General features: G+C 40.9%; 1 protein-coding gene across 1 annotated transcript in view; it reads right to left on the reverse strand.

Annotated features, from left to right (window-relative positions):
• arid3c (AT rich interactive domain 3C (BRIGHT-like)) overlaps positions 1–6,991 on the reverse strand; it is an 81,316-nt gene extending 74,325 nt beyond the window's left edge. Inside the window, exons 1-2 of the mRNA XM_004558654.3 lie at positions 6,664–6,991; positions 5,881–6,465 (exon numbers count right to left, since the gene is read on the reverse strand). Coding sequence (XP_004558711.3) covers positions 5,881–6,465; positions 6,664–6,702 — 624 coding nt within the window. The 5' untranslated portion in view covers positions 6,703–6,991. The remainder of the gene's footprint in view (positions 1–5,880; positions 6,466–6,663) is intronic.
• Positions 6,992–18,036: the final 11,045 nt, after the last annotated feature.

Consider the following 18,036-nt stretch of genomic DNA (forward strand, 5'->3'; position numbering starts at 1 on the left):
AATAGACATAAATCCCTTCTTCAAACCAAAATAACTCCTCAACTCACAAAAAGCTCAAAACCCTGACATATGTATTGTGTATACTAAAAATGTGCTAAATATGATGTTAAATACTAAAAGGCTGTTATTTGTTTTCATATAAGTGGAAAAACTGGAAAAATAAGGTGAGAAACAAAATACAGTAATTGTAAACAGAAAGGATATATTCAGTTGGTTCTTTTCAAAAATCATGTCGTCATTGTAAAGAAGGAATATTTGTTTTTTCACCTTTGCTGTTGTTATGAATTGTGACTTAAAGGTTTCACATTAACAAATGATCAGAAGATGGACAGTTTTATGGTTGATTTAAATGCCAGGAAGAGGGGATTGAAATGATACTACAGACGGAGCTCGTTCCACAACCACTATCCTGCAGCAGGGGCAGATCTAGAAGGGTGGCATGGGGTGGCAAGTGCCACCCTAAAATGATCCCTTGCCACCCCAGTTTTGCATATGACAGTGTTGTTTATTAAAATAAGACAGCATTAACAGTTTGAGCGTAGTTACAGTCAACAGTGAATATAAATGCTAAAACTGAATATATTGCATAGTGTCGTCGTCCCCCCCCCCCCACCATCAACAAATGGTTCAGCCCATAGCAGGACGGCTTTTTTCTTGTTTTCAGTAGCAAGCGATGCTTATGATCGTGCCAGAGCACATTCTGAACAACACCATGGGAAATTAGGATTTTACACAGGTGGGTGGATGTTACACTCTGGAAAAGGAAGGAAGGTGAGTGTTATTAACCCTCTGTGGTCCACAGACACGCTGCACCTCCAGATCACATGACTGATGTAAGCTGGCATAAGCTGCAGCCACGCTGAGTCTCTGTTTCAGCCACATTGAAAGTTCGGACTTCAAAGTTTTTAAATTTTAATTACAGGCCAGTAAATCCAGAGTTATGATAAAATATATCAGCCACGCTTTTTTCTAAACACTGCCATCACGTTTGTGTGTGTGTGTTTTAAGCGTTTTCTAAGGACAGCACGAAAACAGTAAAGAAAGGAAAAAAGCCACATGTTTCCTATCGGTGGAAAAATGCACCATGTCGACCAATTTGAAAAAACAAAGTCAACATGTGGGATTTGGTTGTTTAGGAAGAGGGAAAAGTTTTAGGAGTGACGGTAACGGCAGCGAGACAGAGCGAGAGAGAGAGAGAGGGAGTGTGAGTTTAGATGTGGCAGATTTGTGACGTTTAGTGTGGAGTGTTTACTTAGTGTGTTGTGTTGTGTAGTCGTTTTGTTTAGTGTGTCAGTGAGGGCACTAATGAATGTCACAGAGGCACATTTGTAAACACTGTCACTAAGTAGAAAACCAGCGGAGTGATACAGCTGCTGTTATCAGGCCTGCAGGTTTGTCCCTGTGCTCTTCTATCTTTTGGTGGACAAACTTTTTTTTTACTGGCACACATCATTTGTGGGGCATCTTACTGCGACAACTGATTGTTCTCTTATTTTAGTTTTAGTAATATTTTTAAATGGTTGTACAAAATGAAAGAAACGGCAGGTGTATTGGCTGCATTTTTAGATAAATAGTTGTTTATATATATGGGGGGGCGATCGTGGCTCAAGAGTTGGGAGTTCACCTTGTAATCGGAAGGTTGCCGGTTCGAGCCCCGGCTCGGACAGTCTCGGTCGTTGTGTCCTTGGGCAAGACACTTCACCCGTTGCCTACTGGTGGTGGTCAGAGGGCCCGGTGGCGCCAGTGTCCGGCAGCCTCGCCAGTGCGCCCCAGGGTGGCTGTGGCTACAATGTAGCTGCCATCACCTGTGTGTGAATGGGTGGATGACTGGATATGTAAAGCGCTATATAAATACAGGCCATTTACCATGTTTACAAAAATTTATATTTGCATTTCAAGTTATAAAAATTTACTCAACATGTCTGTGGGGGGTTTTTTTACCGTAAAAAAATACTACTAGGATTTTAAGTTCTTTGTGTGATTTCAGATCAGTAACAGTATGTCAGTGAAAAAAAACAACTAAATTCAGTTGAGCTGAAAAAAATGACACCAAACAAGGCAAGGGGAAAAATAAAATGAAACAATCTGAGGGTGAAACACAAACATAAACTCAAAAGGAGTCAAAAATGTCCGGTTGTATTTCAGACCTCAGGGTTCATCCAACAAATCATGAAAAATTAGGTTTAAATTTTTGTTCATGACGGTGCAGATTTCTGACATTTTGTGTCATTTAAGCTGCAACAATGTGACTGTTTTCTAACAAAAACAGTGAAACTTAAGTTAGACTTGTGTTTGTAAATGAAGCGCCCCATGTTGTGTAGCTTTCTGGATTTTATACTTATTGGGCTACATGTTCATTTATTATACATGCTATACAGAAACTCACATGTTTCATGTAACTAAAGTGTGTAATTATGTGGGCTACAGACAATAATTAAGTTATAGACTATATTTATATGAAAAACGTGTATACTTACTGCATTTGAATTATTTTAACCATATGTAACCACCTGCATATGTGTGTGTGTGTGTGTGGGGGGGGGGGGGGGAGGCTTTGATTTTGCCACCCCATTTGATTTCTTTGCCACCCTCATGCCACCCCAAGAAAATTTCTCTAGATCCGCCCCTGCCCTGCAGCTGTTTAGTTATTTATTTTTAACCAAGAACCTGAGGAGGAGCTCTCCAAGCATAAACTAATACATAGTCATTATTCACTTGTTATTCTTAATTGAATTAATGCTTTTTGTACATGTAAAGATTTTGAGCAGTCGAGTATTAAAAGAAAGGAGAAAAGATTGTGTTGCATTTTATCGTTTCCTGTGAGAAAATCAATGATCAGTTTATTAAATCAGATATTAAAACAAGTCCCGAACAGTAAACAAATGACTTTTAAAAATCTGCGACAAACGCATTAGATATTATGATGAATACACAAATAAACACAAAGATTTTTAAAAATGCAGAGATTCCAGAGATGCACCGAGAAACTTCAACACAAGCTTTCTGTCCTCCGCTGGTGCACGTGGCACAAAACTCCAGATCCAAGTAAACTGGGAAATACGGTTCTTATCTCACGGTGCATCCTGCAGCATCCTGTGAAGTTTTGGTTTTCGAGTGCGCTGCGTACGTGTTTCTTCTTCAGGTCTTTAGGTTTTCGCGCCCCTCAGCACTAGATGGAGATTGAAAGAAACTACAGGAAGATGTGCTCTGCTGGTTCAGTCATCATCAGAAGTTCCTTTTTCAGAACAAAAGGAGTGTTTTTAACATCTCTGTGTGTGACATGCTGTGAAGCGTCTATTTGAAACCAAATAATTCAAATATTTTTAAAAAAAAATAAACAATTTTTGCATTACACATACAAAAAAGTAATTTATTGATGTTTCTGCATGTGTAATACAAAAAGTAATGATTACACTTTACTTGTTATTTTTATTGAAATAATGCAGCCTTTTGAGCCACAGTGGTTACGCCCACTCTTCACTGTGTGCCTTCTCCCACTGTCACACTGCACACGTTCCCGTCCACTGTCTCATAGAGTCAAATGTCTGGAAACATAATATGTCAGAATGGATGCAGTGAGTTGTATACGTGTCAGAGATGGTTGTTAGAGTACTTTGATCTACTCTGTAAAGTGATGTGAAAATGCCCTGTGACATAATCACTGGTCAACATCAGGCTACAGCTGCACAGCAACACTTGACTGATGAGCGGCTCTTCCTCTCACAGTTTATGACACACGCAGAGTCCGACTGCTGTTACCTGCTCGGCTGCAATCAGCATACACTCGGCTTTAACAGCATTCTCGCTTCTTGACTAGATGTGTGCGTCTGTGCTGATGCTTTTGCACGATAATCGTACACTCCTCCAGAGCTGTGCTCCATCACGCTCCACCTCCGAGCACGTGACCTGACATCACCTGGTTGTAGCCAAAGGAAGAAATGTTTTGTTCTGTTTGTGTCAGCGTGCAGAACTGTGACGGTTCATGACTGACTTCAGTGCAGTAACACAGCACGACTCTGCTGTGTTATTAAAAATGTGTTTATATTAGCACATATACAAATGTAGTTGTTGCAAACAACACAAGTTTTAGGATTATGACAGGATCACCAGGCAAAAACATCATGTCTCACAATTTTTTCAACTGAGACTGATTCTGAGGCCGCACACTGTTTAAGACTGTGAGAGCATTTAGAAGAGAAAGCCCAGAGTGTGGTGGGATTTCTGTTGTGTAATAGTGTGGCAGTGACTCGACTTCCAGACGGGGAAATCCCAGAACTCTTGTGTGGGCGCCAGACGGGAAATCTCCACAGTGCAGCTTCTGGCACGTCTGAGTTTCTGCCTAAACTTTGTGCGACATCTCTCTCTTTCTGCCTCACATCTTTTTATTTCAGCACTGCTCAGCAACTTCTTGTATCTCAGGAATTTCTTTTATTTTTCTGACTCATCTCTATAGAATCTGCTTCATGTCGTCTGCTGTTGTGTAATTAAGAGTTAAAATAAGCTTGAACAGCTGCCCGTCAGCATCGTTTGTGCTAAACACTATTCAAAGTAAAACAGTACAAATATAAGTGACGTTGACCTTTCTCTCCTCAGCGAGCCGTTATATTCATCCCACATCTCGTTCCTATTTTCAAAGACTCATTTACCGCCTGTGGTTCTGATTTGCGGCTTTGAGCACACTGAATATGTCGGCTCCACTCTGCTCGGCAGACACAACCATCGGTTGATTGTCCCATAACTGAAAGATTGCACATGAATAACCTCCACAATAATGAAACAACATACACATGGAACACGCAGGCTGTGGCCACACGTGCATGAATTTACAGAAAACAAAGAATTACTTCATAACAAATGAATGTGTTTCTTAAATGACCTGATTGAAGATTTACTCTATATGTGATCTGAAACATCAATATTATTATTCTGTGATATTAAAATAAAATCTGTAGTCACATAAACAAATCCTAGAAAAGAAAAAACTGAATAATGAGTGTCAGGTCACCGTCCTCCGCACACAGCTGTCTTCATACAGACGCTCTGGTTTCTCGTCCTTTAATGTGAAGCATAATGCAGTCACTATGTACGCGTCATGTTTAGGCAAAGCTGTGGATGATCCATCGTAAGCAAAAGATGACCTGAAACATCCACAATCAATCGGTCCATGACTGGGAGAGTATAGATGTGACTGAAGCAACTGGGAAACATAACGACTCACCTGTAACTGCTAACGAAGCGTAAACACACTCTGATGTCTTACATCTAACAAGACCTGATTTGTTAGTTACTTACTAAAAAATTTTTTTCAAAAATTCTGCAGAATCAACTCATTTAACAAAATCTGAGGACTTAGAATCACTGTGGTTACAAACCCATCAGTTATGTTGTTCAGACATTATGCTGATGCAGCCTTTTCTCTGACAAGCTTAATGGTTGGATATTATTCATATTATATAATATTAATATTTTCAAAGTCACTAAATGTAAACGTAATAAATCCTGTGACCATCCAAAACTGTGGGTTACTTCCAGCCGTGGTTCAGAACAAACTGTGTGTAAAACACCTCAGCAGGTACGTGTGCTCTGTAGGAGCTTTTACAGCGTAAACTGTGAAGTTTGAAGCTCTGTCTGCAAAACAGCAGCAGCACACTACAGAGTGGAACATGTTCTGAGCCCAAACAACCACCCACACACACACACACACACACACACACACACACACACACGCGCGCGCGCGCGCGCGCATTAAAGTCTTCTATTTCCATACAAAACCAAACGTGTGTTCGTTTCAATAAATGAAAACGTGAAATGAAAGCTCCACAGAGGCAGAGCGAGCTCCGACAGGAGGGCGATGCGTTCAGTGGGTCAGTGCTGGCTTACCTGTTTGAACTGCTCCTCATAGGTCCACTCGTGGTTCTGCGACGCGGCGTGCAACGATGGAGAGTCTGCGTGACCGTGGGGAGCGAAGACTCTGAGATGCTGAGACACGCACGCTTCCTGCAGAGAGGACTGGTTTAACCCAACATCGTCCCCGACCTCGTCTTGGTCCATGAGATCCTGTTCTTCCGTGTCATCTCCCTCCCCGTCCCGGTCTTTAACGCAGATACCGGGGTTGGAGTTCCCGTCTTCGGCGCATATACGGACTTCCATGTGAGGAGGGGTCACTCCTGGGGGTGAGCTTTCAGCTCCGGCGGAGAGGGCGCCTGGCATCGCCAGCTGATAGTGGCGGAAAGCCAGAGCTTGTTGGTGGATCTGGGACTCCACCATACAGCGGAGCTCCTTCTCTTTCTCCGCCTGCCGGAGCTTCTCCTCCAGGGCGAGGCGCGCTGCCTGCTGGCGCTGCAGGTTTTCCATGACAGCCTCGAGTTTCATGCCGCCGCTGCCGAGCTGGTGAGACTGTGCGCCGGGATACGGGCTGTGGGGTGTTTGGCGTGGAAGGCTGCTGCCAGAGGAGAAACAGCTTTGCTGCAAGGGAAAAGCGGTTGGTCGTAAATATTATCACATCAAATGCTTCCTTCAGTAAGCCACGTGGTCGGATATCAGATTGTCATAAAGAGCATAGCACGCGACACATGTTAGCCGCAGGTGAAAAGTTCTGTGAGCGCAGAAAACATGGACGGAACTGGATGTAAAGACAAAATAACATAAAGTCCGGACGCTTACCAACACAGACTTAGCAGTTACACGTGAGTTATCAACCATGTTGCCGAAACAGCCCAATCACGAGTCTTCTTTCAGGCGCAACACGAACATGCTCAGGAATAAATGCGTAAAGCGGCTCAGTCATAAATGCCGGAGCGCCCGCTTTCTTTAGGCAACAAGTGGCAAATGTAGTGAGAATGAAGCCTGGAGGTAGAGATCAGCGCGCCTGGTCCACCTGCAGCAGCAGCGCGTCAGCACTGAGAGCTGACCGCACGCTGTGATGCAACCACTGACACCTCTGCTCAAGTAACGCCAGTTTATTTATTTAAGCAGACATCCTGAAGTATGTTTACAAACTGGTTTGTGCAGTTTTGTTTTGTATTTTTTGTAAAGCTGAACTTCAACATGACAAAAAACGACTCAAACATACAGTCACGTGTACAGGCATTTAAAACCCAGATGTGTCAGTTTTACTGGGATCATAATACGCCTGTAATTTCCATATGATTAAGAGACAATAATATTGTTTTGATATTTTACAACAGATATTCATGTTTGAATATGTATTTCTGTGACGCGTTTTCCGCTCGCACCTGTGAAACCGAGCCTTAAATTTACTTCGTCACATGAATCCAATAAAAAGTCACGTGAAATAAAATCTCATGACTGTTTCCATAAACCTTTTTGTCCAGTTCTGAATTCAGAATTATTAATATTTATGTTGTACCAACGGGACATTTGTTTGTTTGTTTGTTTTTGCTTTACACAAACAAACGAACAAACAAAATAAAGTACAAAAAAAAAGATGTTGAGTTTCTGGATATTTCTTTTTGTATTTAAAAACTAAGGTGATTGAAAAATAATGAAATTTAAATAATTCTTTTTCAGTTATTTTTACAGTTACATTAAAGTTATGTTTTCATTAAGCCCTCTGTTTAATTGCATTTACCCAGATGGACTAAACCTTCAGCGCACCGCAGAGACAGACACTACAGACAACACAAGCTTCCTCTTAACATGTTACTGTGTATGAACGAGTGCTTTTACACACTCATACAGAAACACGGAGCTACAGCTTTAAAATAAAAATCCACCGTGTTGTGATTCACTGAGTCCTCCACTCAGTTTAAAGAGTTTGTCTGTAATTTATATTTTTACTGTTAGACGTTGACTGTTACACTCATTTTATGATTGCGATCATTAATCCTGTGGGATATTGCAAATATCCAATAAAGACAACCATCAACCTGAGAAAGGTGCCGTTAACGTCACAGTTACAGGATTTTCAGTTTTCTATTTAGAATCACTTATTTTTCTTAGTCATTTATTTAAATGTATCTTTTTCTCTTCACTTTGCTTTGAGCTCAGAAAGACTTTACAAGTCCATATAAGGTAAAGCTGTCACTGTATTAACTCTAAAATAATATATTGACACATTTCTCTAACAGAAAAAAGATGCAGACTTTTTCTCTTGATTTAATGCACATTTCTATCATAGTGATAAATTAACTCTATTTGAGTAAAATCCCACTGATTTTTAACACTGAATTGAGTTATTTGAAATTAACACTGGAGGTTCAAAAACTCTGATGGGAGTTGATGTTACTCTATACTGTGTTATTCATACACTCATCTCTAGTGAAAATTAGCTCTCATAGAGTAAAATTTGTAATTAATTTTACACAAAGTAGTGTTACTAAAACTCTTCCTGTAGTTTTACCTTTACGGTCAATTCACTGTTTTGCAGCATGAAAACCTGGTTTTTAATAATGCTTTTACATATAAAACAAGTGAGCAAAAACCACAACTAGATAATACATTTAACAGCTTTATTTTTATGTCAGGCTCAAAATATAAAAACATCTCATGTAGTGTATAAAACACTTTAAAACAATGAATTTAGTTCGGCATAAAACGGCAATACAGAACGACATACAGGGAGGAATCTGAAATGCCATACTTGATTTGAAGAAGCAACACAGCTCATTTATGTTCAACACCTTCAGCACCATGTTGGGATGCAGTCTGACCCTAAATGCATGATAATGGTCATCAACAGGGTTTCCATCAGTTTTCTGCAGAGCAACACAATGTCATCTTTCACAACAATACTTTTGATCTTACAAAAAAACGGAATCTCAGACACTACATCTGTACAGATGGTAAAGTCAGGGCGGTACTCTGTACCGTGTGTTATTATCCACTTAGCTGAAAACAAACTGGTAGACAACACAGCTCCAAGCAATTTCTGGACCTTCTTCCAGTGTCACCATCTTTCCAGGCTAAAGGACTCTAAATGCTTTATTTTATTACTATTATATTTATTTTTACTTGTGGTGTCCTGTAAAGGTACGCTCTGTAAGGCTGCATCTTTAGCCTGAGTATGAATCTCAAAAAACACTTCCTCCATTGAGGAGACAAAACTATTCACAGTAGGCTTAATCCAGCTGCCCTGAGCTGTGTAACAGCAGAGGCACACATATCCAAAGACTCTTATTTGACCTTTTCAGATGTTGTGGGTGTTTCTTCTACATTAGTTGACATCACCTCCCCTGTAGTACAAACTTCTTTAACTGCCACATCATGCTGTAGATTAACATCAGTGTCAGCCTGTTGGTCAAAATAGTTAAGGTGTTTGGTATTTAAATGTTTTCTAAAACCTGTGGTTTGGATGAACGTGTACATGTTGTGAAGCATGGTGTTCTAAGATGTGCCAAACACAAAATGGGCTTTAAACAGTTCATCAAAAGCACCAAGTGAAGAGGTAGACTTGCATGGCATTCTTGTCAAGAATAATGAAGAACCGGTGGATGTCATTCTTCTTCACCCCAACAGCAGGTTGCGTTGAGTGCTGGTAGTGACGGCATCAAGGTGCTCTTGGATATTTGTTCCAGTCTGAAAAGACAAATACAGACGGGCAATAAGAATCAAATGTTTCTTAAACTGGTAATTCACACCATAAAAATAGAAAAGAAACAAAGCTTCTTGAAGAGCACAAGACGTCTTTCTGCTTGAGAAGCTGACACCTTTCCTGGTCTCTAGCGGCCCTGACCAGATGGTGGAATCAGATGTAAAAGCAATGCTGAGAGGTCAAAAATATTTGTTTTTAATAAAGTTGAATCATCATCAACAACACATTTCAATGCATTGACAAAATGTTTGAGTAGACCCAAAATACAAAAGGACAGCTGTTCTGTGACAAACATTATATATGCTGTGAATGTGCTAATCAAAGAAACAACAGCTCACCAATGTCAGCATTAACTTCAGTGGCATCCTCAGGAGAGTCAGCAACAGTTCTTCCAGGTCAGTGGTAGAAGGAAGCTTCCTGCCTTGTTGGATAATCTTTCTTTTGAATGTTGTTGGCCACCTCTCCAGCAACCTGCCTGATACATCCTCACCAAACATCAGTACAAAATCCTGTTCGATCTGTAACAGGGATAGAGAACAGAGAATCATATCTGCTTTCTGTAAAATATTCAAGTGTGTTTACATTGTCAAAGTAATGACAAATATTCACCAAGCCTTCGATATCTTTGAAACGTGGAGAAACAGACAGTATGTTGCTTGACAGCAGGAGGTCAAGGACCATGTTGTGACTGTGTCTTCATCAGCTGAATGTTCCATCAGAGCGATTGCTTCCTTACACTCATCCTCACTCAGCATCTTCTCTGTAACAAACTGCAACTCTCGTCTGACAGTCGGTCCACCACACTGGTTTTCACTCGATGCTCCATCTCCTGGTGCTACACAATATGAAACACAGCTTTATCAAAACTAATAACAACATTTAATAACCATTAATAATAAAGAACCACAGTTTGGAACTGTATTATGTATTTCCAGTGAATTATAAATGTTACCTCCAGATGATAATCGCCTCCCTTTAGCAGTGCATCTCTGTATGGCTTTAATCCTCCAGGCCAAGTACCCAGTGCCACCCTCGCCATCATAATAATGTTCCTTGGAGAGTGACATGTACAGACACTGATAAATGAATAAACAAAATAAGTTATGTAACAATGAACAGTTGATAAGGACATACATTTTAGCAGGATTTAAAATGTTTAAATGCGATTGTGGTTGTATCAGTTATTACTATGAGCTACTCACATAGCCATTTTTGGAGTACGGGCCACTGAGTTAAGGGAAAAAGGTTACAATTCCTCTGGCGTATATTTCTTTTACCTGCCGTGGTGGTGATGTCCTGCAAGATCAAAAGGAAAAGAACTAGTCAGCTTCCCTGGAATTCATAGAGATGAATTTAAATCATAGTGAAGTTAAATCATATGGAGGCAGGTAGATGCTTGTATTTTGTCAGCAGATGCTTTATCTGTGGTCGTGTGTTTTTCGCTAGAACAATGTTATTCTCCCAGTGTAATGGAACATGTCTTCATTGTGTATTTTGTATTCCTTTTCTTTGTACAGTTTTACAAAAAAGAGAGAGAGAGAATTTATTTTCATCATTAAATCCTGCCAAACACAACAAGCGGCCTGTTTCTTGGAGGATGAAGTGCTGGGAATAAAGATTGTTAAGCTAGCTGTATAGCTGAAATTACATTGCCTGCAACAAACTTTAGTGAGGACAGCATAACCCCACAGTGTAAGTTAGCTTTTGTAATGTAAACCAGAAGAGTGGCTTAGAAATATTTTAAGTAATTTGAACATATTTAATTTTTTGTGATAAACTTTGTGTTTTAATTTAATCATGCTGTACTTTACAGTTTACGACCTAGTTAGGGCTTTGTTTGAAATTTAATTTAAAGAATCCCAGAAACCCGTATTTGTTTTTTAAATGAACATAGAAATCACACTGGTCCTGTTGCAGGTTGTTGAGCTGTGTTGCTGCCATCAAATTCACAAAAACTAATGTTTTTCTTCAAATCATACATTTGTTTTTGTTGAAACAACAATATGTTTACTATGTTATACAGTAAATAAAATATGAGTTCATGGTGCAGTGGTTAGCACTGTTGCCTCACAGCAACAGAGTTCTGGGTTTGAATCCACCTTCAGGCCGGGGTCTTTCTGTGTGGAGCGTGCATGTTGTCTGCGTGGGTTCTCTCCGGGTACTCGGGTTTCCTCCCACAGTGAACAGGCAGTTAGTGGGGTTGGGTTAACTGGTGATTCTAAATGAGCCATAGTTGTGAATGTGAGTGTAAATGGTTGTGTGTCTCTTTGTGTGTTAGGCCTGCAACAGACTGATGACCTGTCCACTCTCCCAATGACAGCTGGGATAGGCTCCAGCCCCCCATCCTGAACTGGATGAATGAATGAGAACTATTTAACCTCCTAGGACCGGCCGTCCACATATGTGGACATCACATTTTGGGTTATTTAGACCAAAATACTCAATTTTGCTCTACAGGAGCCTGATATCCACTCACGAGGACGTTATGCTGCTACTGTTCTATCGACATTTTAAACGAATATCCTCATATGTGGATCTCATCTTTCTTAGAAACAAAAATAAGTTAAAAAAGAAAAAACATCTGGTAATTCTTTGTTTCTACATTCATCGGGTCCCAATCAGCCCAAATATCAAAGAAAAATGAAAAATGCTGCCGTGGAAGAGTTCAGGTCTTCGGAGGTTAAGGTTGTGGCTCTGAGCAGCTCATCGCTGGGACGTTAAACACCCTGAGTTCGTGCTCTCGGCTCACTTTCTAAGTTAATAAGTGGAAGAGAAGGAATGGAGGGAGATCTACATTAATTGCATATACCAGGTCAGTTATTGTCCAACAGTACAAAGTAGGAAAGAGTGCAAATATACAGCTACAAATGCATGACTTGCAATTCAAAAGAGAAATTTGTATTCAGGCAGCAGATATAAATCAAAGTCAGACACTTGTAAGATGGCGAACATTTCGTCACTTGAGCGAGTGACCAAACATTTCTTCCACTGAAAACGTCCAGATGAACAGAATCAACTTTTGGAGATTTACTGACCTGGATGATTGAACGTGCATCAAGACCATATACATCAGGGGTGTCAAACTCAAATACACAGTGGGCCAAAATTCAAAACTGGAACAAAGTCGCGGGCTAACGTTAATATTTATTGGAAAAAAAATCTTCCTCCAGATTTAAGAATGAATCTTTTCTTATGGACTCAAACAAGTTTTTCTGAAAAACTGAATGTGGAACAAGCAAAGCTTAATACTAAACAATATATATATTAGCTGTATAATACCAGTAGGCCAGCTCTAATAATAATTTGGTATGGCTTTGCCATACCATGTAATTAGGCTGTACCATACCATGTAATGTAATTAGGCTGCGGGCCAAAGTTGGCCCGCGGGCCAGAGTTTGACACCTATGATATACATGGATCTCCCTTTGGTTAGAAAACCACAGTTTTCTGTAGCCAGCTACCGGCACAGAGATCCCTCTACCTTAGTGGTACCCATACTTAGAAAAGAGAATGTGCATCTATCTGATTGGTCAAAAACTGTTGAGAAGGGGGCGTGGTTTAGACTTAGCCACACACACACACCTTGACCTGTTACCCACTTTCATGAGTCTGAGGCAGCATCTCTGTGAGAGCTATTGTTTTGTGACCTTGCTCCGGTTCACTACCACATTCCTGCACAAACACAAACAACCGTCGATCATGGGAATGTATTTTATTCTGAGAGCGCAGTAGTGCAATTAACTATTAAAGTGATCTAAAATTAATTATAATATATATAATAATTATAATATAAATATATACATATATATTATATAGAGAGAGACAAACAGAAGAAGACGGCCGTAGTGATCGATGTAGCGGTTCCGAATGACAGCAATATCAGGAAGAAGGAACACGAGAAGCTGGAGAAATACCAAGGGCTCAGAGAAGAGCTCGAGAGGATGTGGAGGGTGAAGGTAACGGTGGTCCCCGTGGTAATCGGAGCACTAGGTGCGGTGACTCCCAAGCTAGGCGAGTGGCTCCAGCAGATCCCAGGAACAACATCGGAGATCTCTGTCCAGAAGAGCGCAGTCCTGGGAACAGCTAAGATACTGCAGGACCCTCAAGCTCCCAGGCCTCTGGTAGAGGACCCGAGCTTGAAGATTGACCGCCCGCAGGGGTGTGCTGGGAATTTTTAATTTTTTTAATATATACAAATATCTTAAGTTTAACTTACATATACACTGTATTTATTACTACTTGTATTCATTTGTTAATATAAATAATTACGTTTCTCCAAATGTAATTTTTATAAATAAAAAAAAAAGCCCCAAAGCAAAACCTTAAAACAAAGCTGGAAGAAAAGTAATAAAACATTAATGTTCAGAAAAGACACATTCATTTTACAAAATAGTGAAACATAACATTGTGCAGTCTTGCAGTTTGGCACAAACCCTGTTTCGACTCCATAAAAATGAACAACATTTACAACATATCTGTAATATCCTGAACATTCAACACATCCACACGTGCATTTCAAGAAGCATCCTGACCTTCCAAGTCCCATTATTCATCCAACCCCAAACCAGTAACCAGGCAGACCTACACAACTGTGTCACTGGTAGCTGAAGACCAGTCAAATGTGGCTTGTGTGTGCATTTGTTCACAGAACATGACTTCTAAATATTCAAACTAAACCTTTGACATTAAATAGTAACACACATGTAACACGCGTCTGAAACGTGTCTTTTTAAAACAATTCCAAAGAGCACCTCTGACAAGCAGTGATGAATCCAAGAAGCACTCCTTTACAAACCCTGTGTTCAAGTTACACTTTCACAAAATGTTGAATCAAAGCTGATAGTCTAAAGTTTTTAGTCAGATGTTGTTTGTTTGATTGAAAGTCCAGTGTGGTGATACACTGAGGCAAATGGCAAAATAATGTTTAATGTTTAAAACACTTTTGAACTTGACTGTGCCCCGAGATCAGAGGCAGCAACCAGGCAATGATGCAAAAGCACAAATGTAAAATGAATACTACAGACCACTGTTATATAGTTATTTTAAAGGCTGATGTTGTGATATCAGCCTATCAGCCTGGCTTCATCGGGTGAGGGCCTCCAGCTCGCACTGGAGCGGTTCGCAGCCGAGTGTGAAGCAGCGGGAATGAGGATCAGCACCTCCAAATCTGAGGCCATGGTTCTCAGCCGGAAAAGGGTGGAGTGCCCACTCCGGGTTGGGGATGAGTTCCTGCCCCAAGTGGAGGAGTTCAAGTATCTCGGGGTCTTGTTCGCGAGTGATGGGAGAAGGGAGCCGGAGATCGACAGACGGATTGGGGCTGCAGCTGCAGCAATGCGGACGCTGCACCGGTCCGTCGTGGTGAAGAGGGAGCTGAGTGTAAAAGCGAAGCTCTCAATTTACCGGTCGATCTACGTCCCTACCCTCACCTATGGCCACGAGCTGTGGGTAGTGACCGAAAGAACGAGATCGCGGATACAAGCGGCAGAAATGAGCTTCCTCCGAAGGGTGGCTGGCCTCTCCCTTAGAGATAGGGTGAGAAGTTCGGCCATCCGGGAGGGGCTCAGAGTAGAGCCGCTGCTGCTCCACATCGAAAGGAGCCAGCTGAGGTGGTTCGGGCATCTGACAAGGATGCCCCCTGGGCGCCTCCTGGGTGAGGTGCTCCAGGCATGTCCCACCGGGAGGAGGCCCCGGGGCAGACCCAGGACACGCTGGAGAGATTATATCTCTCGGCTGGCCTGGGAACGCCTTGGTATTCCCCCGGATAAGCTGGAGGAGGTGGCTGGGGAGAGGGAGGTCTGGGCCTCTTTGCTTAGGCTGCTGCCCCCGCGACCCGGCCCCGGACAAAGCGGATGAAGATGGATGGATGGATGGATGTTGTGATACTGTTAGACCTGAAGCCATAGGTCTGGGGCACTTGGGCAAAGAAATGAGATAAGCTGTCACCACATCACCACCTAGTGGTGAGGCGGGAATGATGAACAGATGTGGTGTGCAGCAGCTGTCACAGTCTGGTCTGTGGTGGTCTGTGAGATCTTCAATCCGTTCATAATGCTGAACTGCACATAAAGCTGTAATATGTCTGGTTTATTCCAGCCTTGCAAAGCGAGCGCTTGTGTTTCACCAATAGAAACATGTGACTTCCTTTTTTAGTTTTCATGAAAAGAAAGATCAATATTCTTATCTGAATGAGTTGTGTAGTTGTAGTTGTGTAGTTTTTACAAATGAACTGTATTCATTGTGGAGGAAGTGGAGTCTTCACAGTGTCCAGTGTGAACATATATGAGGAGACTGTTGGCACCCAGGGAAAGCATGCAGGAGGTGGAACTCATGACCCTCGTTTCTATCAGCAAGCTTGCAAATTAAACACAGTTTAGTGTCCACTCTGACTGATCTGAACATTTTAATTATCACATAAAACTCTGCAGGGCAATGCATGGACAGCAGTGTGTGTAACAAAAGTGTGTTTCCTTTAACCAGGTTAAGCCCGTGGTAATTCTGAAAATGAAAGACAACGAGCATAAACGCAATAAAGGGAAAATAGTACCTGCTTTATTTTAACAAATTCAAAATGAAACCTCTCTCTGTTCTAATTAGTCCTTCAGTGTTAACAAAATTGACAAAGCTCATTGTTTCTACTACAAGATCCAAGTCTGTGAAAGTCTGAAGTTCAACACACACGATCCATTCAGCAGCTGGGACAAAGAAGAGATGGAGGGAGATCTACATTAATTGCATTCTAGGATTAAATAAATTACCCCCACAAATAAAAAAATATCAAATTTAAAATAATATCTGAACATGAAAAATATAATATCTTTACAGTCTTTATGTTTATAGGAGTGTAATACTAAAAAAACTCCAAGTTTGCCAATATACTGCTGTGCAGTTCTGTTCATGTTTTTCGTTTCTTTTCTGCTGTCTGCACTAAAAACAGTCTGTAGTGTTTAATCAAAGACCTGAGACAAAACACACTTTTTAAAACCACAAACAACATTAAGAACGGTCTGTTACAGCATGTTAATGTCTACTGTAAACCTTTTCTGTATTTATAAAATAAGAACTTCACAGCTCACGTCGCACTTCGTATCTTATCATTGTTTTTCTTTTGGATGGCAGGGTCAACCAACAATGTGGAGCATTTGTTTTTTTCATTGTCCTTTATCCAGGTAAAATCCTCACTGAGATTAAAATCATCACAACATATACATCACATAATAATATTCAGTACAGACAGGTGAACACAAAAATGTGGATCATTTGCAACAACAGTCATTAAAAATAGTTACACTGATCAAAACAGTGATTCTCTCACTCCTTTAAAATGGGCTTCAGCTCCCCATCACTGTAACCTGCAGTGGACACTGTTTGATTTAAGAGCAGGTCCTGATGACACAGTAAACCTAACCAGGCTCTATAAAGGACTGGGCTTTACTCACAGTCGCTTCATTATAGATGCGTCATGTTTGTGATGATTAAAGATCAGAATAAATCACAACAGTTAAAAGTATGAACTACAATCAGCGTGAATAATAAACAGATCATTTCTCTAACGCTGGTGCAGCAGTACTTTCATATGCTTTACTGTGCATTCATTCAGCAGGCCAGACAGAGACAGTATAACAGGGCCTGCAGTTTAATAACATCACATTATGATGATCACATAACAGAAGAGAAGCTCACAGATGAAGCCACCAAAACGTTTTTCAGTTGGACAGAGATTAAAGGTGTAGTAAGGGTGCGAGTGTAGAGTCTTCACCTTACGACACCTTGAGACAACTGTTGTTGGCGCTATAACAACAAAATTGAATTGAATTAAAAAAGGCAGAAGATGAAGGAAAGGTGCCAAAAGCAGTGGGAGGAAGAAAGAAAAGGAACAGAAAGAGGAGACGACGATATCACAGCTGTTTCAAATCGAAGGAAACACGTACGGGGAAATGTGACTGCGCTGCAGAAGACGGCACCATAGTGTACCTGCACTGTCACAAATATGAGACAGCTGATAAAAACCTTAATAATGTCAAAGTGAAACTGGGTCATATCCATTTTAAAAGAACACGAGAAATAAAACTATCAGGCCACATTTACATATTTGTTTTTTTAAAGACAGATAAATGCTTTGAGTAAAATCTGTAGTTTGATTTATTTGTTTTGTTTTTTGTTTATTTGTTTGTCTTTGTGAACGAGAGTTTATTCAATAGTCGAACCAGTGGGTGGCAGTAATGCACCTTTTTTGATATTTACCAACCAAGAAAAAGGAGTCGGTGCTGTGGGAGGGCAGTTTGGCATAAACTGGTTGGTGGCTGGATGGCCTCCTCATTCTGCTGATGCTGTGAGGGCAGTGCAAGCGCAGAGAGGGAGAGAGACGAGTGTTCAGCCAAATTCAACCTGACCCTGGGCGCACAGTGGGAAAACAGAATCTACAGTTACAGTTGAGAAGATGTTGTTGTTAGTTGTCATTAACTGTGCAGCTCGAGTACATTTAT

Source organism: Maylandia zebra, linkage group LG12 (assembly GCF_041146795.1).
Source record: "Maylandia zebra isolate NMK-2024a linkage group LG12, Mzebra_GT3a, whole genome shotgun sequence".
Classification (NCBI taxonomy): Eukaryota; Metazoa; Chordata; class Actinopteri; order Cichliformes; family Cichlidae; genus Maylandia; species Maylandia zebra.